Source organism: Jaculus jaculus, chromosome 10 (assembly GCF_020740685.1).
Source record: "Jaculus jaculus isolate mJacJac1 chromosome 10, mJacJac1.mat.Y.cur, whole genome shotgun sequence".
Lineage (NCBI taxonomy): Eukaryota > Metazoa > Chordata > Mammalia > Rodentia > Dipodidae > Jaculus > Jaculus jaculus.
The window spans coordinates 29667159-29693006 of record NC_059111.1 but is presented as its reverse complement, the minus strand read 5'-3'; the positions used below and the strand labels follow the sequence as shown (position 1 = coordinate 29693006).

At 37.1% G+C, this 25848-nt stretch overlaps 1 protein-coding gene across 1 annotated transcript in view; it reads right to left on the bottom strand.

Annotated features, from left to right (window-relative positions):
- The window catches only part of Me1 (malic enzyme 1), a 146067-nt gene that overhangs the window by 111897 nt on the left and 8322 nt on the right, over positions 1 to 25848 (bottom strand). Inside the window, exons 2-3 of the mRNA XM_045160291.1 lie at positions 17373 to 17506; positions 13776 to 13925 (exon numbers count right to left, since the gene is read on the bottom strand). Coding sequence (XP_045016226.1) covers positions 13776 to 13925; positions 17373 to 17506 — 284 coding nt within the window. The remainder of the gene's footprint in view (positions 1 to 13775; positions 13926 to 17372; positions 17507 to 25848) is intronic.

The following is a 25848-nucleotide window of genomic DNA, read 5'->3' as shown; positions in this document are numbered from 1 at the left end:
CCTCCAGCCACTGCAAACAAACCCCAGATGCATGTGCCACCTTGTGCATCTGGTTCGTGTGGGTTCTGGGGAATAGAACCGAGGTCCTATGGCTTTGCAGGCAAGTGCCTTAACCATTAAACCATCTCTCCAGCACCAACCTTTAAATTCTAAGACGCATCCCTGGGAAGCATGTGGGGAAATCTGGAACCAAATGCTAACCTTGCTCATTCTCTTTTACTGATTCAGGTGGAAGGCCCTTACAGAATATATTTCCTCATAATGTCTCTGCTAGGTAACTGAAACTGAGTTAGGGAAAACACATAAAGATGAATGAAAGTTTAAAAACATACCAAGAACCCAGAGCATAAAAAAGCATACCAAAAATTAAATCAGAGGGATATAATTTCAAGTGAGAAAATGCCAACATTCAGGTTTTTAAAAATTCATTCAAATTTGACATATGTTGAAGCCAATATTCTAGCTAGAATATAACCACATAAACTGATTTGTGGTCACATGTGGGTTTAGAAGACTGAATAGGCATTCTAATGAGTTTGGTAAATCATTTTTAAATGCTGTTGTTTGAAAATATAACATTTTAACAGTTCTCAAAAGTGTGGTAACAGTTGTAACTAAACTTTCTGAACTAGGAAGCAGAGTGCTGTGAGCTGATGTTAGTCAGGTATATATTACGAGCTGCTCTCAATCTCTGCAGTACTTGCTTGTAATCTGCTTTTTAAAACATTCACTGGGTTTTCGACTTAAACGTGACCTTAGCATTCAATGATTTTTTTAAAAAAAGAAAAATTCAATGATTTACAGTACCATCCACCATAGGAACCCATCTATAAAAGGGTTAGTCAGCAATTATCCAAATCACTTGACTATTTCCTGTGATGAAGGGTGAGTCTATTCCAATATCAGTAAAATCATCAGACAAGCTTGGAAAATTAATGTGTCCTTGTAAGTATTTCCATCCAGCAATTCTAGTTCTATATTCTATAGCTATTCCATGAAACATACTTCTATATAAAAGTATTTGAAATAGGTAGAATTAATTTTCAAGTCCTTTAGGCTAACTGTCTCTCTTCATATAACAAGTTTTCAAAACTGTTACTGTTCTGGTCATCTTCTTGGAACAATCCATTTTGCTAATCCATCAAGAACATGGCATCCAAAAATAAATGCAATACTCCAGAGGTGATAGGGATGTGATAAAAGTAATTGAAGCACCATTGCTTCTCTTTCTGATTTGTTTTTACAAATTTTTAGTAATGAAGAAGGTAGTTTATAATTTTCCTGAAAAATACATTTATTATTGAAGATAGGAAAATGACTAAATCCATGTGCTTTTATAAGTTCCACCTGAGATAAAAATTGGCATTTTTTCAAAATTCTCCATATAATACATATATTAACTTAAGTCAAAACACCAGGGTGTACCACACAGATTGTAGAAAAATTATTTTTGGAACTGAAATTTAAGTTTCCATACAACTTTTCCACATGTACAATTTCTAGGTGAAAATGGAGACTCAATGAACTTGACTTTATATTTTAAGAGCTTTTTACAGTAGAAGGTAAGTTTCACTGCTTTGCTAAAAAGATTTATATGTCTATGCATGAATTGAGACAACCCTTAGATCTTTATGTAAAAAACTGATGTTTGAGTCATGTCTACATTTTTTCCATTCTCCACATTTTTCCTAATTAAGGCAATACTAAGGAAAGAGAATACTTTGGTATTTTAAACTACTGGGCACATGCTGAATTTCCAGTGCTTATAATATGGATAACTCTCCCTCGGTCCTAGTTAGTATAAGTCTTATATACTTTCATTGATGTGAATTGATCCTACTCAGAAAAAGAACCTTAATTAATGTCCATCATCATCTGTATTTCCATAATAAATGACAATAAACTTTCTCTAAATTATCTATAATTAAAAAAATACAACTGAGGTAACAGTTAAAATTTGAACTAGTCCAGGCATTCTAATAGGTTTTATATCTTTGGATATGAATACCACATATTTCTTTTCCTAATACCTTATACAGGATTGACATAAGTACTAAGTATATTACAAAGGAAATGAAACAAATGCACCAAAGAATATTACAAAACAAGTAAAAATAAAAATCAAAGATATATTAGCACAAGTAGATGAAAGCTTACTAATATCTAACAATAAAATCATAACTCACCTCAAACCATTAAAAAGTTAATTTTAATTAACACTTTGATAGAAGAATTTCTAGAAATGTAAATAGTTATAACACTATAATAAATAACATTTACAGATTAACGAGAGGTCTGCACAAACTATATTCTGGTTCTAAGTAGTCTCTTTAAGATATCTGACAGTTCTAATGTAGTTTTAATTCAAGAAAGCCAAATCCAGTGAAGTTTTGGCTCACCTGGGCAGCTCTGTTAGTCAGAACCATTAGGTCCTAATACTGCCCTTTCTAAGAAAAGCCCATCTTGGCCATGTTTTTAAGCTATTTCTATATACCTGAGAAAGTGAAAAGACCTGGGAGAATTATGGCCTCTGGGCACTGGCTCACTTAACAATTTGCATCTTAATGATACAGTTGTAAATTGAAAGCATTGAAGTTTTGAAGATGCCTGTGAGAGACTGAACATTTGTGTACTCCCACAGCCTAACTGCTGACATCTCAGTCCTTAGTGTGATGGTATTAGGAGGTGAAGCCTCTCAGAAGTGATTAGGTTGTGGACACTAAACCCACAAGAATGGAATTAGTGTCCACAGAAAATGGTTGCCACAGAGCTCTCTGCTTTATGCCATGAGGATACAACAAGCACTTAGATTACAGTCTACAACTCACAATAGTTCCCCTTCCAGAATCCACTCAGGCCAACCCCGGATCTTTGACTCTCCAGCCTCCAAGAGTGAGAGAAATGAGCATGTTAAGAAGATCCTGTTTATGGCAGTTTGGAACAACAGCCTGACTTGACTAAGACATTGCTATTCAATTAATCCTAAAAATGATAGTTAATATATTTTTACTATGTAATGCAAATACTATTAAGTTGAAGGAGAGTTAGTTTCAGGAATGTTTCCTTTTACATTTACTCCTTTAAGCTTCATTTTGTACTGCTATATCACAAATTACATATCAATTAAAACTGGCACTCTCAACTTGGAATACTACACTATTGCTGAACATCTACAAAGAATATGTTTTCAAGAGAGTAAACAATCCTTAACCTCTCATTAATGTATCCATCTCTATTTCTAATCTTGGTCATGACAGCAGTTTCTATACTTTCTAGCTATACTTCCTCAGATCAAATTAAGAAAGTGTAATTCTCATAATTAATTAAATTCCAAATCTTTTTGGAATTCTGAAAGAAATGTATATAAATACTAAATGTAGAAAAACATATTGTAATGTTTTTCTGCAGTTCATCTTAATAGTTTCTTTTATATTTTTCAAGCAAGTGCCTTCAACTGCTGAGCCATCTCTCTAGCCCTTGAAATTTTTTGTTTCATTATCCTGGATTAAACAATGCCCTGTATGTGTACATCTCCAACCTGCCTTTTATATTTTTCTTTAAGAATTTTCCAGAGAGGCTTCTGGTTAAAATGGTGGTGTAGGAACCATGCCAAAGCAGCCCATGGGAGAAAAAGCCATTAAAAAAAAAAAAAACTAGCAAAACATATTCTTCTACTAAAAAGTGAGGTGTATAAGAAATTATCAACTACAGCAGAGAAGTAGGAGAGATTCAGAGCATCTAGATCCCACAGATGCAGGCAGAAGTGGCTCCAGCAGTGGTGGAACCAGGTCCACGTGGCCATAGCCATAAGGCTTGGCCTGAACAGCAGGAAAAGCCAGGTGAGGGGATTCTTCGCTCATACTGGAGCTCCTCGCAAACTCAAAAAACATGAAGGGAGGACAGCAGGGACCAATGGGGGAGCGGCATCACAAGGACCAGCAGCAGAACTTCAGCCACCATCCACAGCTTCCCTTCCCCCACCGCCAGCTCTAGCAAGCACCATAGATCTGGGGAAGGGAGCTCAACTACACAACACCCAGCACAGGAGATCAGAGCAGTGATCCAGTGACCCAGCCAGTGCAGCAAAGAGGGACCCAAGCAGGAGTGCAGCACAATTGAGACTAAAACCATCCCAAAAAGTAACTGGGATTACACCAGGTCAGTACCCACCTAATAAGCCTGGTATATAGACTGAACTGGAAGTGCTAATTGCACCTTCCATAGCAGGATAAATTATATGTTAAATCTGATGGATGGTTGGATTTTCCATTCTTAAATAAGCTATATCTTAGGCTTGACATTTGTTGCTTCCTAATTTATAGTGCCTTTGTTTCCTCTTCTGTTGTTCATTAGGGAAGGGTCTCACTTGGTCATAAACTGACTTGGAACCCTCAACAGACCAGAAATCTTGGCCTCCTAGTTGACAGGATTAAGATTGTGGGGCAACACACACCCTAAGGGACTGTGACTTTGTTAGAGGATCTGGTTGTCATAATACCTACTCTTGCATAAATACTAGATACTGTTTTTCATTGAATGTGTACATTGTTTAGATAAATTTTAGAATCTGCCTGTATTTTTTTCCACTCAGCCTACTTAAATACTCTCATAGCAGGTAAACCCAACACCTAAGGTCACTTTTGTAGTTACTCTGAGAGTCTTAAGAGCCATGCCTAGCACCTTAAATTCCTACCCTGAAGATATATAACATCAGATTGATTGATACATCAAATAATATTGCAGATAATTAGAAAATCCAAGCAATAAATTAATCCAAGATGCAAATATATGTGCAAAGCAACACACAAGAAACACAAAAAATCAAGACAATATAAATCTACCAAAAAGTATTAATGCATCAGAAATGACCTCCAGTGAAGCTGATTTAGAGGAAGTGCCTGAGAAAGATTTCAAAAGAATGATTATAAATATGTTCAAAGAAATCAAAGAGGAAACAAAATCAATGAAAGAGGAAATCAAAGAAGACAGGAAACCAATTTAATGAAATAAGGAAGTCAATATAAGACATAAATAAGGAAATAGAAATAATAAAGAAAAATCACTCAGAATTACTAGCAATGAAGAACAGAGTCAATGAAATAAAAAACTAGAAAATCTCAACAGTAGAATGGATGAAGGAGAGGACAGGATATCTAAACTAGAAGACCAGGTAGCAGATCTAAAACAGTCCAAAAAAAGAGAAAGACAAACTAGTATGAAAGTATAAATGGGAATTTCAAGATACTCAGGACAATATGAAAAGACCAAACATACAGGGCATAGTAGAAGGAGAAGAATTTCACCACATAGGCATAGTAGGCATTTTCAACAAAATCACAGAAGAAAACTTCCCCCAAATTGGGAAAGAGATGTTAATCCAGATACAGGAAGCTTTATAACACCAAACAGACAAAACCTGGAAAGAACCTCTCCTCACCATATTATAATTAAACTGCCAAACATAAAAAACAAAGAAACTATATTGAAAGCAGTTAGAGAGAAAAATCAAGCCACATACAAAGGCAAGCCCATCAGGATCACAGCAGACTGCTCAACACAAACTTTAAAAGCCAGAAGGGCTTAGATAATTTATTCCAAGTTCTTAAAGATAACAACTGTCAACTAAGATTACTTTATCCTGCAAAGTTATCCATTCAAATAGATGGAGAAATAAGGACATTCCACAACAAAAGCAGGCTAAGAGAATATTTGAAGACAAAAGTAGGTCTACAAAAAATACTTGACAGGATCCTCCAGGCTGAAGAGAAAGAAAAGCATGCATATAAGGAACCTGGAAAAAACAAACCATACTCAGATGCTAGTTAATACAAGAGAGCAAAGGTAAAACTGGAAGAATTACAAAATGAGAAAAATGGCAAAAATAAATACATACCTTTCAATAATAACTCTTAATATCAATGACCTCAATGCACCAACTAAAAGACATAGGTTTGCAGACTGGGTTAAAAAGCAGAATCTTTCAATTTGTTGCCTCCAAGAAACTCACCTTTCTACAGAGGATGTATACTATCTTAGGGTGAAATGTTGGAAAATGGTGTTTCAAGAAAATGGGCCTAGAGAACAAGCAGGGGTTGCTATCCTAATATCTGGGGTCAATTTTAGTCCAATGTTAGTTAGGAAAGATAAGGAAGGTCGCTTTATGTTGATTAAAGGCACACTCCAACAGGAGGACATTATAATCCTAAACATATATGCACCTAAACACAGGGGCTCCCAACTTCATATACAAGTGGTATTAGAACTAAGGTCAAAGATCACACCAAACACAGTTGTGATGGGTGACAAAAATAAACAGAGACGCATCTGGATTAAATGAGGTCATAGAACAAATGGACCTAACAGAGACATAAAGGATATTTCATCCAAATGCTGAAGAATACACATTCTTTTCAACATCACAAGGAGCATTCTCTAAAATATGTCATATATGGGGCTGCAGAGATGGCTTAGCAGTTGAGTGCTTGCCTGTGAAGCCTAAGGACCCTGCCTCGAGGCTCGATTCCCCAGGACCCACATGTTAGCCAGATGCACAAGGGGGCGCATGCATCTGGAGTTCGTTTGCAGTGGCTGGAGGCCCTGGCATACCCATTCTCTCTCTCTCTCTCTCTCTCTCTCTCTCTCTCTCTCTCTATCTATCTATCTGCCTCGTTCTCTCTCTGTCTGTCACTCTCAAATAAAAAAAAATTAAAAAAAAATAGGCCATATATTAGTACACAAAACAAATCTTTACAAATACAGGAAAACTGAAATAATTCCTTGCACTCTATCTGATCACAATGGAATCAAACTACAAATCACCAGCAAGAAAAGCAATAGCGAATACACAAAATCATGGAAACTAAACAATACACTACTAAATGATGAATGGGTCAATGATGAAATCCAAAAGGAAATCAAAAAATTCATAGTCTAATGGTAATGAGAACACAATATACCAAAACCTTTGTGACACAATAACGGCAGTCTTAACAGGGACATTTATAGCCTTGAGTGCCTATATTAAGAAATTAGAAAGGTCTCAAGTAAACAACTTAATGCTTCACCTTAAAGCCTTGGAAAAAGAATAACAAGGCAAACTGAAAATCAGGAGACAAGAAGAAATAATAAAGATTACGGCAGAAATTAATGAAATAGAAACCAAAAAAACAATCCAAAGAATCAATGAAACAAAGAGTAGGTTCTTTGAAAGAATAAACAAGATTGATAAACCCTTAGCAGATCTGATCAAAAGGAACAGAGAAGAGACACAAATTAATAAAATTAGAGATGAAAAAGACACTATCACAACAGATACCAGAGAAATTCAAAAATCGTAGGGACATACTATAAGAACATATACTCCACTAAGTGTGAAAATCTGAAAGAAATTGATGATTTTCTTAATTTAAATGGCCTACCTAAATTAAATCAAGATGAGATTAAGCACTTAAATAGACCTATAACAAGTATGGAAATTGAAGCAGTTATCAAAAATCTCCCAACTAGCTGGGCGTGGTGGAACATGCCTTTAATCCCAGCACTTGGGAGGCAGAGGTAGGAGGACTGCCATGAGTTCGAGGCCACCCTGAGACTTCATAGTAAATTCCAGGTCAGATTGGATTAGAGTGAAACTCTACCTTAGAAAATAAACAAACAAATTATTAATAATAATAATAAAATAATCTCCCAACTAGTAAAAGTCCAGGTCCAGATGTATTCACAGGTGAATTTTACCAGACTGTCATGGAAGAACTAACAACAACGCTTCTTAAACTTTTCCATAACATAGAAAAAGAAGGAATCCTACAAAACTCCTTCTATGAAGCCAGCATCACCCTGATACCAAAACCAGGCAAAGACAGAACAAAAAAAGAAAATTACAAACCAATCTCCCTCATGTACATATATGCAAAAATTCTCAACAAAATATTGGCAAACAGAACATAAGAATATATCAGAAAGATCATTCACCCTGACCAAGTAGGCTTTATCCCAGGGATGTAGGAATGGTTCAACATATGCAAGTCGATAACTGTAATGCATTATATAAATGGGCTGAAAGATAAAAATCACATGATCATCTCATTAGATACATAGAAGCATTTGACAAAATCCAACATCCCTTCATGTTAAAAGTCCTACAAAGACTGGGAATAGAAGGAACATATCTCAACATAATAAAGGCTATTTATGACAAGCCTACAGCCAACATAATACTAAATGGAGAAAAACTTTTCCACTAAAATCAGAAACAAGAGAAGGGTGTCCACTGTCCCCACTTTTATTTAATATAATACTGGAAGTCTTAGCCATAGCAATAAGGCAAGAGACATACATAAAAAGGATACAAACTGGAAAGGAAGAGGTCAACTTATCATTATTTGCAGATGACATGATTCTTTACATAAAGGACACTAAAGACTCTACCAGCAAACTGTCAGAGCTGATAAACACCTATAGCCATGTAGCAGGATACAAAATAAACACAGAGAAATTATTAGACTTCCTTTATGCTAACAACAAACACAGGATGAAATCAGAGAATCACTCCCATTTACAACTGCCTCAAAAAAAAAAAAAAAATCCCTTGGAATAAACCTAACCAAGGAAGTAAAGGATCTCTACAATGAAAACTTTAAAACTCTCAAGTGAGAAATTGCAGAAGACACTAGGAAATGGAAAGACATCTCTCATTCTTGGATTGGAAGAATCAATATTGTGAAAATAACAATCTTACTGAAAGTCTACACATTTAATGCAATCCCCATCAAAATTCCATTGGCAATCTTCACGGAAAAAGAAAAAACAATCCAAAAATTCATTTGGAAGCACAAAAACCCTTGAATATCTAAAATACTTTGGGGCAACAAAAATAAGGCTGGTGGTATCACCATACCCTATTTTAAGCTACACTACAGAGCCATAGCAACAAAAACGGCATGGTACCGGCACAAAAATAGACATGTTAATCGATTGAACAGAATAGAGGACCCACGTGTAAGTTCAGGTAGCTATAGCCACCTGATCTTCGACAAAAATGCCAAAAATATTCATTGGAGAAAAGACAGCCTCTTCAGCAAATGGTGCTGGGAAATCTGGGTATGTATCTATAGAATGATGAAAATAAATCTTCATCTCTCTCCATGCATAATAATTACGTCCAAACGGATCAAAGACCTTAGTATCAGACCTGAAACTCTGAAACTGCTAGAGGGAAAAGTAGGGGAGACCCTTCAACATATTGGTTTTGGCAAAGGCTTTCTGAATATAACCCCAATTTCTCAGGCAATAAAACCACAGATTAACCACTGGGACTTCATGAAATTACAAAGCTTTTTATGGCAAAAGACACTGTGAATAGAGCAAAAAGGCAACCTAGAGAACTGGAGAAAATCATTGTCAGCTATACATCTAATAGAAGATTAATATCTAGGATACACAAAGAACTTAAAAATGAAATAGTAGGGCTGGAGAGATGGCTTAGCGGTTAAGCACTTGCCTGTGAAGCCTAATGACCCCGGTTTGAGGCTGAACTCCCCCAGACCCACATTAGCCAGATGCACAAGGGGCGCATACATCTGGAATTCGTTTGCAGTGGCTGGAGGCCCTGGCGTGCCCATTCTCTCTCCTTATCTCTATCTGCCTCTTTCTCTGTCTGTCTCTCTCAAATAAATAAATAAAAATATTTTTTTAAATGAAATAGTAAATCAAACAACCCAATTAAAAATGGGATATGGAACTAAATAGAGAGTTCTCAAAAGAAGGAATACAGATGGCATATAAACATATAAAAAATGTTCTATATCCCTAGTCATCAGGGAAATGCAGATTAAAAGTACATTGAGATTCCATCTCACTCCTGTCAGATTGGCTATCATCATGAAAACAAATGACCATAAATGCTGACGAGGATGCAGAAAAAGAGGAACATTTCTACACTGTTTGTGGGAATGCAATCTGGTCCAGCCATTATGGAAATCAGTGTGGATGTTCCTGAGACAGCTAAAAATAGATCTACCATATGACCCAGCTATACCACTGCTAGGCATATATCCTGAGGACTCATATGACTACCTTAGAGATACTTCCTTTAACATGTTTATTGCTGCTCTATTCACAATAGCTAGGAAACGGAACCAGCCTAGATGTCCCTCAACTGATGAGTGGATAATGAAGATGTGGCACATTTACCCAATGGAGTTCTACTCAGCAGTAAATAAAAATGAAGTTATGAAATTTGCAGGAAAATGAGTGTATCTGGAAAGGATTACACTAAGTGAGGTAACGCAGGCCCAGAAAGCCAAATGTTGCATGTTCTTTCTCATATGTGGGTCCTAGCTATAAATGATTAGACTTCTATGTGAATAGGAAGAAAATTCAGTAGCAGAGGCCAGTAAGGTAGAAAAGAGATATAAAGGGAATAGAAAGGGAGTGAGAAGAGGACTTAATAGGATGGTATTGTATATATGTAAGTAGAAGAACAGATTAATGGGGGTGAAAAGGCCTAAGTGAGGTTAGGAGAAGAGACTGAGTAAAGGAAAAGTGGAGGGAGGGCTAATCAAAATCTAAGAGGGTATGAATAAGTCATATGGAAACCTACATTTTTGGACAATGGAATACTCAGAAGCCATGGATTGTTACTCAAAAATTTTCAGTGCCAGGGATGGGATACCTTCCAGTGAGTTGTTGGCCAGGGAGGTCTCTGATGCCCCCAAAATATTACAGGTCATTGCTGAGGCCCTTGCTTTCTCACCAGGAACAGATGGTAAGACCCTATTGCTGAAGACTCCACATATTAGGGGTACAAGGTCACTGAGAAATCCTTCTGGAGCTGAGCAGAAAACCTCCTCCATGTAGACCAGCTGACAGAATGCTGGAAAAAGCGACACTGAATGCAGTTCAGTGGGAGAGAGAGAAATACAGAATAATTCATTTAAAAAATGATCTTTTAGGCCCAATGTGGTGGGGCATGCTTATAATCCCAGCACTCCACCAGGGGAGGCAGGAGCACTGTGAATGAGGCCAGCCTGGGCTACATTAAAAAATCAAGTTCAGACTTTGACACACAGAAAGAGACCCTATGTCAAAAACAACAACAACAAAAGACTTATCTCTTGAACCTTATAGCCTTGCTGTGACTAACCAAATATAAGATACTAGGGCAAAAAAGTCAAGAGTATTTTGATAGAAATATCAAAATAGGAACAAGATTAGTTATCATATAGAGAGAATAATAGCATGTAGCTAATAAAAACTTAAAAGAGATGGAGATGATTTGGGGAAAATGCATTATAAAAATACAGTAAGTAAAATATTTCCAAAAAATTATATGCTAGCATGACATACTTGTAGTCTTAATTTGTATGAAACATTTCATAAAAGGAGCTCACCAGCCCAGGAAAACACAAAGAGCTGTCTCTAACATCCAAAACCTAGTCTTCTTTGTAAAAATTAACAACAACTAGTTATGCTTTAATCAGCTGATGAACTACCAATACTGAAAATTCCTTATGAGTTAATGCTAAGGCACATGGGAATAAGGCAACCTCAGTGAGCCCAACAACATCCTTAAAAATGATTATCCACACATATTAAAAACCAATATAAAGCATTTTGCCAAAGAGAAGAAATTCTGCACAAAACCAAGAAATGGACATTCCAGCATGATACTTCTGGAAGCATCAGAAGTAGAATAATTTACATAGGAATTTATTTGGAGGAGGATGAGCATGTGAATCAACTGGTATAGTGCTTACCTAGCATATATGAAGCCCTGGGTCTGATCAGTACTCTGTACACTGGCAAGGTGAAGCCCCCCCTATAATTCTAGCACTCAGTAACAGGAGGCAGGAGGGTCAGAAGTTCAAGATCATACTCAACTACAGAGAAAGTTTGAGACCAGCCTAGGACTTTTGAGACTGTCTCAAAAAATTATTTTTGATATGTAGCCAGATTTTAATGTCATAATCAATGTAAAAAATTAGCATCTACCCATAGAAAAGCAACCTGCTATTTATATAATAAAAATATGACCAAAAGCTATACATGTTTACCACTGTGTTTAATACATGTAGAACTATCACCTCTTGGTCTTTACTTGTTACCTTCCTCACACAGTAAGCACAGGAAGGTTATAACCTCCTGTTCACTTTCCTTCATCTCAGGATGCCTCTTGCCAAAGTGGAAGTTGTTCACTGGATATATGACAGTTCTGACTTAAAGAGCTTTGTTGCTCAAGGGTTCATTTGTTAGGGCTTTGTGGTGGAACCTTTCACACATGGAGCCTAGTGGGAGGTCTTTACTGGGGGGGACTTCCCTGAGAGGATATAAAATAACCCTCATGAGACTGTGAAAGCCTTAGCCTGGGCCCTGGTCTCTCGTGCTTCCTGCCTGGCCATGTGATTGATCAATCTCTCCATCACATGCTGCCATTGTGATATTATTCACTTCTAGACCTTAACCAGTGACAAGATAAAACCAGCACCATAGGCTGGAGAGATGGCTTAGGGGCTAAGTGCTTGCCTGTGAAACTTAAAGATGAAACTTAAAGACCCTAGTTTGAGGCTTGATTCCCCAGGACCCATGTAAGCCAGATGCACAAGGTGGCATCTGGAGTTCCTTTGCAGTAGCTGGAGGACCTGGTGTGCCCATTCTCTCTCTCTCTCTCTCTCTCTCTCTCTCTCTCTCTCTCTCTCTCTCTCTGCCTCTCTCTCTGTCATTCTCAAATAAATAAATAAAAATAAACCAAAAAAATTATTTAAAAAAACAGCACCATACCCCTGATACTCTTAAATTAAGAGAGAGATACCTCTCCTTTCTTTACAGTTATATAGTCTCAGGTATTTCACCCTAAGAATAAAAAAGGGACTGATAGAGTGGTATGCTATTGATACCAGAAAGACACATAGCTATGCATAGTTACATGAATGTGTTTACATTTACAGTTCCCTCTCTAGTCAAATATAATGACTAAATATAGAAGCATGTAACTCAAGTTCAAATAGGTTTCTGTAATATGATTATGGGTCAAGCCATAAAATTAATCTACTGAAAAGCTTCAATATCATTAAAAATTCAACACTGAAAACACAGCAAGGTGGAAGAAATGCAATCAGTATGTCAAATACATGTTGGCATATTTATATTTGGTGCAGCATTATTTACAATAGCCAAGACATGGAATCAAACCAAGTGAATGAATGAAAAACCTGTGGCTGGTATACATACAAAATGGTACTATTCAGTATTAAAGAAGGAGGCGACCCAGTCATTTTGAGAAAATGGAGGAATCTGGAGAACATAATGCTAAATAAAATATACCAAATACAGGAAGACAGATACTGCATGAAGTCATTTATATGTAGAATTGGAAACAGTCAAACTCATAGGATCAGAGAGAGGAATGGTGGATACAGAGATAAAAGGTGTGGGTGCAAGGTCAGGAGTGGCTATATAGTTTCAGTTAAACAGGAATAAGGAGCTCTTGAGACCTACTGTACAACAGGCTATAATCAATGACAACATTTATATTCCTGAAACTGTTAAGTGGGTCTCAATGATCTTGTCACAAATAATTGGAAAGTAAGCTATGTAATACATATGATTAATTCACTTAATTTAGCTATTTCATCATGTATACATGTTCAAAACACTATGCTGTATAATACAAATAAATGCAAGTTTTGTCAATCACAAAATAAACTGCTTTTTAAAATTACTACCAAAAAACACTTACAAAAAGATAAGTTGTAAGTTGTATATAGAAGTTTACATACCTTGGCTTCCGAAATGCTAAACTATACTGTTGGCAAGCCAAACCCACAGTGGGAGTGTACACAATAGGCATGAATCTCTCAATATCAGACATTAACACACTGTAGAAGAGCTTCTCATTTCTATCTTGAAGATCCATTAAGAGAAGATACCTGTGGAAATCAGAGCTTTTCAGATCTACGTCCAACCCAGTCATTCAACAGCTGTTTAAAATTCCAATTGAATATTCCCTAGAATATTACATATTTCTAAGCATCTAAGAAAGCCAAGCAAGGTGGCACACGTCTGTTAATAGCAGTTTGGAGGGCTGGAGAGATGGTTTAGCAGTTAAGCGCTTGCCTGTGAAGCCTAAGGATCCCAGATCGAGGCTCGATTCCCCAGGTCCCATGTTAGCCAGATGCACAAGGGGGCGCACGTGTCTGGAGTTCGTTTGCAGAGGCTGGAAGCCCTGGCGTGCCCATTCTCTCTCTCTCCCTCTATCTGGCTTTCTCTCTGTGTCTGTCGCTCTCAAATAAATTAATTAATTAATTAATTAATTAATTAATTAAAAAATAGCAGCTTGGAGCCTCAGGCAGCACTGTAAAGTTGATGCCTGCCTCAGATATATAGTCTCAAAACTACACAACAAAGGAATTTACAGATATTCTTCAAATCTCATAGAAGGGTCAACTAGATTTATATCATTCAAACACCATGATCACTGCTAAAGTAACATCACTTCATCATCACTTAGACTTTATTCCAATTTAAGAATAAAAGATAGATGAGAATATCATTATGTAGCTTAAACTTCAACTTAAACAAATGGAAAACCTTCCTACTTCGATTTGCAGTACAAAGAAACCAGGGAAAATGAGCAAGAGGATGAAATATTCACCTTAAAATAGCTAGAGGCAAGCCTGTATCTAATGGCCTTATCCAGATTATGTTTCTAAACATAAGCATGTTCATGTTACCTGCAACCTTCAATAGAGACAAAATAAAATTCAAAATTACTTGGTACAAAGAAAAAGAATCTTCCAACACTGTGCTCAATACCCTCACCAGGCCTTTTAGATTGATTTCCAGATTTGAAATCATTCAGTGTGTCATTTAAGGATCGGGTGCTAGAAGCTTGGTCCTGTGATAAAAACGTAGCAAAAGGTAGTTATATCAACTGGGGAAGCTATCCTTGGATGGGACTAACATAGGTTTTGTTGTTGATTTTTGTTTGCTTGTTTTGTTTTGTTTTTCGAGGTAGGGTCTCACTCTAGCCCAGGCTGACCTGGAATTCACTATGTAGTCACAGGTTGGCCTTGAACTCATGGAGATCCTCCTACCTCTGCTTCCTGAGTGCTGGGATTAAAGACACATAGGTCAACAGGACCTCCAGCCACTGCAAAGGAACTCCAGACGCATGTGCCACCTTGTGCATCTGGCTTACATGGGTCCTGGAGAATTAAACCTCGGTCCTTAGGCTTCACCCAGCCAGGGACTAACATAGTTTTTATGAGACCTTATTAGTTTCTGTGACAGTGAAATGTTATTAAATATTCTCTTATCTGGATTCCCGTCCTGCCTTTTTATCTCTTTCGCACACATTACTCCCATCATGATGCCATCTACATGGGTGTGACACAAACAAGGTTAACCTCACCAGAGGCTGAATAGATGGAGCTGACTAACCTTGGACTTGCAGCCCTCAAAATTGTTAGTAAATAAACCTTGTTTTCTTAATTTTTAAAATAGCCTCAGGGGTTGGGGAGATGGTTCTGTAATTAAAGACATTTGCTTGCAAAGGCTAACAACTCCAGGTTTAATTCTCCAGCTCCTATGTAAAGTCAGATACAAAAAGTAGACTTGTACCTGGCAATCCTTTGCAATGGCAAGAGACCCTGGTATGTACAATGTACAGACACATGTAAACAAATAAGTTTTTTAGAAATAGCCTCAGATATTTTGTTATAACAACAAGAAATAGGTAAGAAAACTTTCATTCCCTAGAATAGTTGAAAATTCACAGAATTGGGAGAGATCAATGCTTTTAAATGCTGGGGGCAGGGCTGGAGAGATGGATTAGCAGTTAAGGCACTTGTCTGAGAAGCTTAAGGACCAAGGTTCAATTCTCTAAGACCCACGTAAGCCAGATGCACAAGGTGACACATGCATCTGGAGTTCCTTTGCAGTGGCTGGAGATCCTGGTGCAAGTGTGTGCTCTTCCCCCCACCCACCATGTGCTTCTCTCTCTCCCTGTCTCAAATAGATAAATAAAATGTTAAAAAATATTTAAATGCCAGGGCAATTACATGAACCTAACTCAGAAGAAAAACATTTGGGAAGAAGATAAAGACTAAGTTATAGACAGGTTAGACATGCTTTGTTTTTGCTGGAATAAATATTCTCAGTCAAGATAGGATTTTTGTTCATGTAATGCTTCTGCCAAAGCTATTAGTCATGGACTTAACTGCTTCTGCTATTGCTATCACTACAGTATTCCATATTGCTGATCAAGAAATTTACTTCAAAGCAAAGAAGTAGCCATGATGCCAGGCTCAATGACTTTATGATACTCTCCACCAACCTGAGGCAACTTGCTAAACAGAGCAGTGGAATTTCCTTTGAAGAATCTCTTATAGTACAAGCTAGGTGGTAAATATCTTTAAAAAAAAATAGTTGTAGTGTTTTCTGGGAGGCTGTACATGCTCTGAATCAGCATCCAACATATGACACTGTTTCTCTAATAGTCAGGTCACAGGTCCAGGATTCAAAGAGTAGAAATGGGAAAGGCACCTCTAACCCACAATCCTAGTTATCACTAGCACAATGTTTGCTTTCTGCCCACAGGATACTATCCTAAGAAGTCACAGCTACGAAGGGAAGAATGTTTCCACCAAAAGGCATAAGACCGAATCCACTGAACAGAAAGTTCAGGATGTTTCTTGATCAGTATGGGTACTACTGGCCTCTGAGTCAATTGGAAAAGAAAGAATTTACCATGCTGGCAAGGAGTGACTGATTCTGATTACCCAGGGGAAATCAACTATCAACTAGACTATGCCTAGAAGGCAGAAGGTCTCTTAAGGTGTTCCTTAATATTACCATACTGTCACCAAAATCAGTGGAAACACTATAGTGACTTAGAATAAAGCACTACTGAACACCCCCACTTAGGACTGAAAGTCCATGTCAATCCACCAGAAGAAATGTTATAAATATTACCTATAATCACATGAGCAATTTTCGATACAGGGACAGTAATTTTAATAGATATCTTATATGTATAATATTATATATATTTCATATAAATAAATATAGATACATATGGAGAGAGAGAGTGAGTGAGTGAGGCAGGCAGGTATCATTTTCTTAGAGCAACAATTTTTCATAAGAGAGATATTTTCCCTGAGATTACAATTTAGGAAGAAGTTCATCCAAATGTTTCTACAGAATAATGCTTTTAAAATATCATTGTACTTGCAAGCAAATTCTTAAAGTTAAGTTTAAGTACTTAACTTAAAGTTAACCATTCAAAATTACTAAATATTTTCACCCTTTCTTCCGAAAGCAACCCAACATGTTAGAGAATCTCATAACAGAAATTTTGTTCAGTAATGAGTTACCTGTCAAAATCTGAGCTCAGGCGCTCAAAATTTTTAACTACTCTCAGGACCTGGATCTCTTGACTGATAAAGCAAGGTGGCAGCAAGCCATGAATGTTCAGCTGTTGTCTTTCTTCCAGAGTAAATGCCAAATCCTATGGAGAAAAACAAACAAACAATGACTTTAAAGGGAGAAAGAGACAAAAAGCATATGTACACACACAATCCAGTGAGGTATGAAATTAAACACCAGGTCTGCATTCAAGTATGCATGGCCAGGAAACTGAATCCATCGCCTGTCTCTTTATCTACAAAAATCAGAATAGTACAATGTTTTCAGAACTGTGTCACCTGGATAATAATATGAAAGTAGAGAATTAATAGGCAGAAATAACTTAAGCAAAAATGACACATATCTTTATTGTCAGAAAATATACAAATGATGGGCTGGAGAGATGGCTTAGCGGTTAAGCGCTTGCCTGTGAAGCCTAAGGACCCCGGTTTGAGGCTCGGTTCCCCAGGTCCCACGTTAGCCAGATGCACAAGGGGGCGCACGCGTCTAGGGTTCGTTTGCAGAGGCTGGAAGCCCTGGCGCACCCATTCTCTCTCTCTCCCTCTACCTGTCTTTCTCTCTGTGTCTGTCTCTCTCAAATAAATAAATAAATAAATAAATAAAATTTTAAAAAAAGAAAAGAAAATATACAAATGAATAGTAGTTATCAGATGTTTACATTGTGAATATAAGTAAGTCAGCTGTGATGTATTGTCCTTAAGTCAGGAAACAGCTCATATGATTCTGAGGTACCTGCACCAACACTCCTGCCCCAGGCTAGCCCCAGTGTCCTTATACATGGTTAGCTATAAAAAACTTTTCCCTATTTCCCAAATGTACCACACGCTTTCATTCTTCCAAGAGGACTCCCATGGAGACAGTAAATCTCACCAGGCATCTTTGATGAAACTGGACAGCAGTTTGTTTAGAGCCAGCGCTAGTGCTGACATGACATGATGGCTGGTGCAGTGGACAGACTGTTTGTGAGCCCCCACCTGACATGTGGAAATCACTGTGTTCAAGGTAATGGCATACGGAAGTGGGCTTTGGGAAGATGATTAAGCTATAAAGGTTACTTGCCCTTACGAATAGGATCACTGTCCCTGTAAAAGAAACACCAGAGAGCTTGCTGTCCCTTATGCCCCCTAAGAACACAGCGAGAAGATGGCTGCCTGTGAGCACAGCGAGAAGATGGCTGCCTGTGAGCCAGGAAGTGGGCCCTCACCAGCCTGCAGCACTCTGGCCTTGGGATTTCCAGCCTGCAGACCTGTAAGAAATGTTGTGGGGCCTGTGGCACAACAGTAGCACTTCTGACTCCAGAACTGTAATAAACGTATTTACGCTTAAAATCCACCCAGTCCATGGTACTCTGTTACTATATCCCAAAAGGACTAAGTCATATTTGTACCATGTGACCCATGCTGGCTAAGCTGGATGTGTAGGCACGCATGACATGACCGGCTGCACTGAGTGTGCTACTGCTGCTGTCCTTGGAAGCTCTTGCAACAGCAAAATAATGACTTCTGAATCCCAACATAATTAGAACTTAATAACTTATTGCAAATACAGAATAGAAAAATTTACCCATTTTAAAACAGCTTAACATTTTTAAAAATTGTAAAATTACTATTAAGACACTGACTAGAATATTAATTCTGGTAAAATTCTTACTAAAAGCTAAAGCAATCAGAAGAGGATACTTGTGTGAAAAAGTAAATTTTAAGATGGAAGAGATATAACTTGGCAGACTGATTGTCTAAAACAAAGTGTCATGAAATAGGATTGTGTAACAAAATATATTTGAAAAAGAAACCAAGAAACTAAGATTTTTTTCTAGTTAAAAAGAAAACAAAGAAGTGAAAAGATTAGGTTTAATGGATCAAAAATACATAAATGTGAAAAAGCAACTACTGAATTTGCTATATGTTTTGACAATATGCTTATAAAAATATTAAAGAAAATATCAATATTCTAAAACTAAACCATGTCATCAGAAATTACAGCATATGTTTTTTTCATTATAGTAATAATGATACTTAGCAGTAATTTATTGCTATAGTTATACAGTCCTTATGCATGAATTTTCCAGTGTCTGGTCTTAAGCTACTCCTAAATCTAACACGTCTTCCATATCTTCTGGCATTTATATTTCAACTCCTTCTGGAAATCAGATAGTCTTTGATATTTACTAACTGCAAACTCTTACACTTAGCCAAATTTCAAATTATCAATTCATCTGTTTAAAAAATAAAACTAGGGCTTAGAAATCTGGTGAAGTAGGTCAAATTAAAGTCATATGACTGGAAAAAAATGCCTTGTAATGGGGTTCATATTTTATTTTTTCCCTTCATTAGTTAAAAAAATTAATGAATAAGAAAACTTAAGTCTTGGAATTGCTGAAAATTTAAAAACATTGTATGATTGATATACTCATAGCTTTTATTTTTGAAATTACTGAGGTATAGTAATAGGACATATTATATGGAAATGTAAAACAAGCCACTTATGTCTAAAACTCGACAGTGAACTGTTTCAAGGAATTTTTTCCTTAGTGTAATCCTGCAGGGCCTTTGCATCCAAGGATGATGATTTCAAAGCATATATGCAGGTTTTAGCTTTAATTTGACTTCTTCTTAGTCTTTCATGTGGCTGGAAATATTACACATCTATACTCAGATTAGGTTTCCTGAGCACCTGCAATTCTAATTCGCTGAGCATCCTCATGTACTCTAAGTCCAATGCTAGTTTTTCTCTTCTTTCTCTTACCTACTGTCACTGGGCAGCAGAATGGCTGCAGCAAAGGGCAATAAACTGGACAGCTCTTCTGGATACCACTAGTTATTTTGCATATATTCCTGAGAACATGGACACTATTAGATAGAAATGGGAATTAAATGAGGGGCTTGTGTTGCCCTATATTCAAGCATAACTATAAAAGAAACTTTGACAGAGTAATTAATTAGGAATCTGTCAGAAAAAAAAACAAAACAGATACATTGTGTATTCTCTAGTAACCATCTTTAGTGTTCCCAGTGAACTCTAATACTTCAGCTTCAGTTTTTTTCTCAATAATGACTAAAAATAAACCAAACTTTGCAAAAAAAAAGTTTAGCTACAAGAACATTTGAATCACATAATCTATATGTGGATAATTTTGATAATATAGCTTATTAATTAAATGTTTAAGGCCATTATCACATGTGGGCAATGTTGAGAATAACTGATACTGCATAGGTAATAAATAAGTTGTGCTAAATTAACTCAGTAATTTGCTATAACTATATACCAGTTATTATTTCCTCAGAGAAGATAAGGAGAAAGTGAACAAAAGATTAAAAAACAGAGAAGCAAGTGAAAAATAGATCACATATACCCCAAATATATATACACATACATATGTGTGTGTGTGTGTGTGTGTGTGTGTGTGTATATACATGTATACATATACACATATATGTGTGTGTATCTAACTATTTGTCTATCTATCTATCTATGTGTATGAATATCTATCTCCTTGAAAGAATCCAAAAGTAGGCTAGACAGATGACCCAGTGGTTAAAAGGTACTTGTTTGCAAAGCCTGCCAACCTTGGTTCAATTCCCCAGTACCCACATAAAACCAGATGCACAAAGTGGTGCGTGAGTCTGGAGTTTGTTTCTAGTGGCCCTGGTGTGCCCATCTTAAAAAAAAAGAATCCAAAAGTTTTTTCAGCTGTTGAATGCATAAGACCAAGGCATGTCCACACAGTGTAATACTATCACATACTCAGACACTTACCACTAAAAGAAATGAACCACTATTTAGAAAACACACACGAATCTCAGATGCATTATGTTAAATAAAAGATGCCAGACTCAAAAGGCTGCAAACTGTGTTATTTCACTTACACGAAATTCTGAGAAAAGAGATTGTAATTGGAGAAGTACTCACTTTAAAGGGACAGGCAAGGTAATTTTTTGAAGTAACAGAACTATTCTTTTTATAAATTTTATTTCAGGGGTAGGAGGAAGAGGCAGATAGAGAGAGAGAATGGGAATGCCAGGGCCTTCAGCCACTGCAAATGAACTCCACACACATGCTTCACAATGTGTACCTGGATTATGTAGGTCCTGGGGAATCCAACCTGGGTCCTTTGGCTTTGCAGGCAAGTGCCTTAACTACTAAGCCATCTCTCCAGCCCAACAGAACTATTCTTGCTGCTGGTGGTGACACAATATTATGCGTTGTCAAAACTAATAGAAATACACATCGCAAGAAGGCACAAGAAATACACTATATTGAATTTTATTGGACTCAAGTCAATTCAGCAATTTCCTCCTTACTTAAGATGAAGGAACATAATGAAAATGACTGAAAGTTTGCTTAGTAGTTATTGATATAGTCACATTTCAAGCTTCAAATTTTCCTTTCCTCACTATTTTGAATGTCTTTGAATTCATTTTCATAGTTTGTGATTTAAACAGAATTATACAGATTTGATATGATTACAAATAATTTAACACATCAATCATAAAAAGCTTTTCTTCCTACTAAAAATATTTTAGAATTTTGGGGGAAATTACTTACATATACAATCATTATTATAGAGGACTTAATATTAACATTATTCATTATTCCAAGTTAAATAATGAAATTGAAGTTGGGCACAGTACGCAGGCTGAGGCAGGTGCTTTGAGAATCCAAGGCTAGTGGAACTACATACTGAGACTGCTCCAAAACAAACACATAAAGAGGTAAAACTGAACTTCAAGTATCATAATATTTTGACTTTATTAACACAGCTTAGGTATACACTTTATGTTACAAAAAGAGAAACGAGAATAATTTATTCTGGGCATAACTTATGGAAGGGTCCCTTCTCCTTGGGCTTCTAGTGTCCAAAAAAATTCTTTAGCTTTTAAAAACACTCTAATTAGAAATATAAACAATCATGTTTAGGTTTTTTCCATTCTATTCCTAGTGATATACATTCTCATTCCTATTTTTCCTTCTCCTCCTCCTCTTCTTTTTCACGCATGTAGTAACAGTAGCATGTGAAGTGTATGTGCAACAGGTACAGATGCGCATGCCCCATGCACACCCACTCAGAAGACGAGGGAGATGTTGGAAGTCATCTTGTGCTGCTTTCCCACCTTTTGTTGCTGACATAGAATTTCTCGCTGATCCTGGATCTCTCAATTTGGTTTGGTTTGATTTGGTTAACATGGCTGATAAGTGAGCATCTGTCTCCACCCACCTTTGTCTCCCCTGAGCTGGGGTTACAGGCATATGCAACCATACCTGGCTTTTTACCATGAGTGCTGAGGATCACAGCCAGGTCCTACTCTTGCCCCCTGAGCCATCTCCTCAGCCCCCAACCTCATTTAATGAATTTGAAAAGATAATAATATGAAGCCAGGCGGCTAAGGCACAGCATGGAGAGTTGAAGGCCAGCTTGAGCTACATAGGAAGACCCTATCTAAAAGAAAAATCAGCCAAATGGCATATATTTCTTGATGTAAAGCTTATATCAGAAAAGAATTATACCAAAACAATCAGTATATCTATCTGTATAACCAGTTACTGAAAACTTTCTTTATGAGGCAGAAAATCAGGGCTGAGGCATGGTTCAGGGTTAGAGTATTTTCCCTGCACTAATAATAAGCGCTCTACTACTAAGCTACAACCTGAACCAATAATCAGTTATGTAAAACCAAAAATAGATTTAACTACAATTGCTATTTAAAAAATACTTGGGGGCTGGGGAGATGGCTTAGCGGTTAAGCGCTTGCCTGTGAAGCCTAAGGAACCCGGTTCAAGGCTCGATTCCCCAGGACCCACGTTAGCCAGATGCACAAGGGGGCACACGTGTCTGGAGTTCATTTGCAGTGGCTGGAGGCCCTGGTGTGCCCATTCTCTCTCTCTCTTTCTGTGTCTGCCTCTTTCTCTGTCTGTTGCTCTCAAATAAATAAAAATAAACAAACAAAAACAAAAAAACACTTGGGACTGGGATTGTGGCTTGTTAGAAGAGTGCTCAACTAGCATGCACAAGGCCCTGGGTCCATCTCTAACACTTAGGCAAGGGGAAAAATAAACTGATTACATTAAATAGTAATTAATTTTTGATCATATCTGATACAAATCCCAGCACTCGAGAGGCAGAGGTAGGAGGATCACTGTAAGTTTGAGGCCTCCCTGAGACTACAGAGTGAATTACAGATCAGCCTGAGCTAGAGTGAAATCCTATGTTGAAAAACCAAAAAAAGAAAAAAAAAAAAAAAGGCAATGATTGCAAAAATATGGCCAACTATGACTTAGCCTTGGATATCTTCAAAGTTACAAAACAATCTTACTTTGCAACTCATGAAATTATTTTATTTAGGTAATATACAATGTCAGCAAATGTAACTATCTGGTAGTTGAGGTGACATGTTTGAACTAAATGGAAGGAAAAGGGAAGACTGAGGGATACCTCTATTCAAGAGTGAATGGGGTTTTAAAATAAATGAACGATCAGTGCTGGAGCAATGGTTCAGTAGTGAATGTACTTGCCTGCAAAGTCTAAAGACCTGGGTTTGATCCCCAGTATCCGAGTAAAGCCAGATACACAAGGTGTATACACAAGATACACAAGGCTAGAGGCCCTTGTGTACCCACTCCCCATCCCCTGTCATCTGCCTCTATCTCAAATAAATGAATAAATAAACATTGAAAAATACTGTTATTGGATTGTTCATTTACAAGTTAAATTGCTGTTTTATTTTCATTTTTATTGTTTTTTTTTTTTTTGGTAAAGCTAGGAAACTTAGCCACCAATATAAATACTATATTTTCCCACAGCTCTTGAAATCATTTATAAAGTTTCAAAATCTTAGCAATATGGAGCACTAATGCCTCTAAATATGTTTTCAAGAAAATTTCCCCAAATTACCAAACCACTACAGAAAGGCACCTGGTAAGCACATAGCCTGGCGATTCTCCAGAAAAACAGCTTAAACTACAGGCCTACACAAGTGATGAAAAACTTACAACCTAAAATGATAGCCTGAAACATGTATGAATAATCCAAACCAAGTGGGTCTAACACTTCTTGCCAGTCGAGTCCCTAGTTATTGCAAGCACAGTTACATGATTTTGAATGTATCATTTCATGACTAAAACAAAAATTCCCTACATGTGCCAATGACCATGCATATGGTAATTATTCCAGTAGTGAAGCAGAAAAAAAAAAATCGGGATCACATAATAGCCCATTTGTCTTTGTTTGACTGCATTAAAAGAAGAATTGTCAGAGTATGAAAGTTGGACAGCAATTTAACACTTTTAATTATAAAACAATGGCACATGTATTTGTAACACCCATTCTTCCTGTGCCTCAGGTGGTTCCTGCATGTTCACCTCCTTCAAGAAGGCTTTTTGGCCAGTTCTCTGGATCAGTGAGGCATCCTGCAGTATTCTCATAGCTCCTTGTGACTCAAAAATTTCAGAACTCATTATTTCTTCTCCCCTATATTTCTCCTTACCTATTGTTTTACCCACGTCTGGCTGTGTCTGCAGGCCCAGCAGCTTGCTATTCATATAGCTGTATGCCAGAACCGAGTACAATGCTAGAACAGAGGATAGCTTCCATACATTTATATAAATGAATGCAGAAGTATGCTAATCTGAACAACTGCCACTCTGTATACATCATTCAGTTCTATGTAGTTAATTTTACTTTGAATAACAAACCACACATTTCAAAGTTTATAATAAGATCATTTATTTATTTAGTAGGATAGAGTACTCATGATTAATTAATTAAGCTTTCCACATATACATTAGAAAATCATTTAATTAGACTAATCCAACTTTAACAGCTTTCAAAGTTGAATTTAAGCCAGATTTAAGATCACATTTATGGGTCTGGAGAAATGGCTCAGCAGATAAAGTACTTGTGCACAAACATGAGTACCTGAGTTTGAATTCCCAGAGCCCATGTAAAACCAATGCTCTAGTGCAAACATCTCTAATCCTGGCACACCTATGGTAAGAAGGAAGGCTGAAACTGGACATTCCCCAGAAGTTCATTAGCCAGCTAGCCAGAGTGCAATAGTGAGCAATGAGAGACCCGACCACAAACAAAGTGGAAGAAAAGGACCAGTGCCCTCATTTGTTCTCTGACTTCCATGTGTGTGCACACTCACAAATGTGCACAAGCAAGGACCACCTATACGTATCAGCACAAGTTCTAGAGCTTACTGAGGTTTCTTGAAATATCTTCATGACCAGAGTATCGTAATCTCACCATTACTGACATCTTGGGCCAATCCTTCATGGCACAAACCTATTTAGCACCTTTTGGGTATACTATACATTGTAAAAATCCATACACTCGAAATTTACACATACAGCGCACCAGCAAGCATAGATGTGTGACAAGACAATAAGACCATACTATTTGGAATCAGGTCCAAACTCAAGATA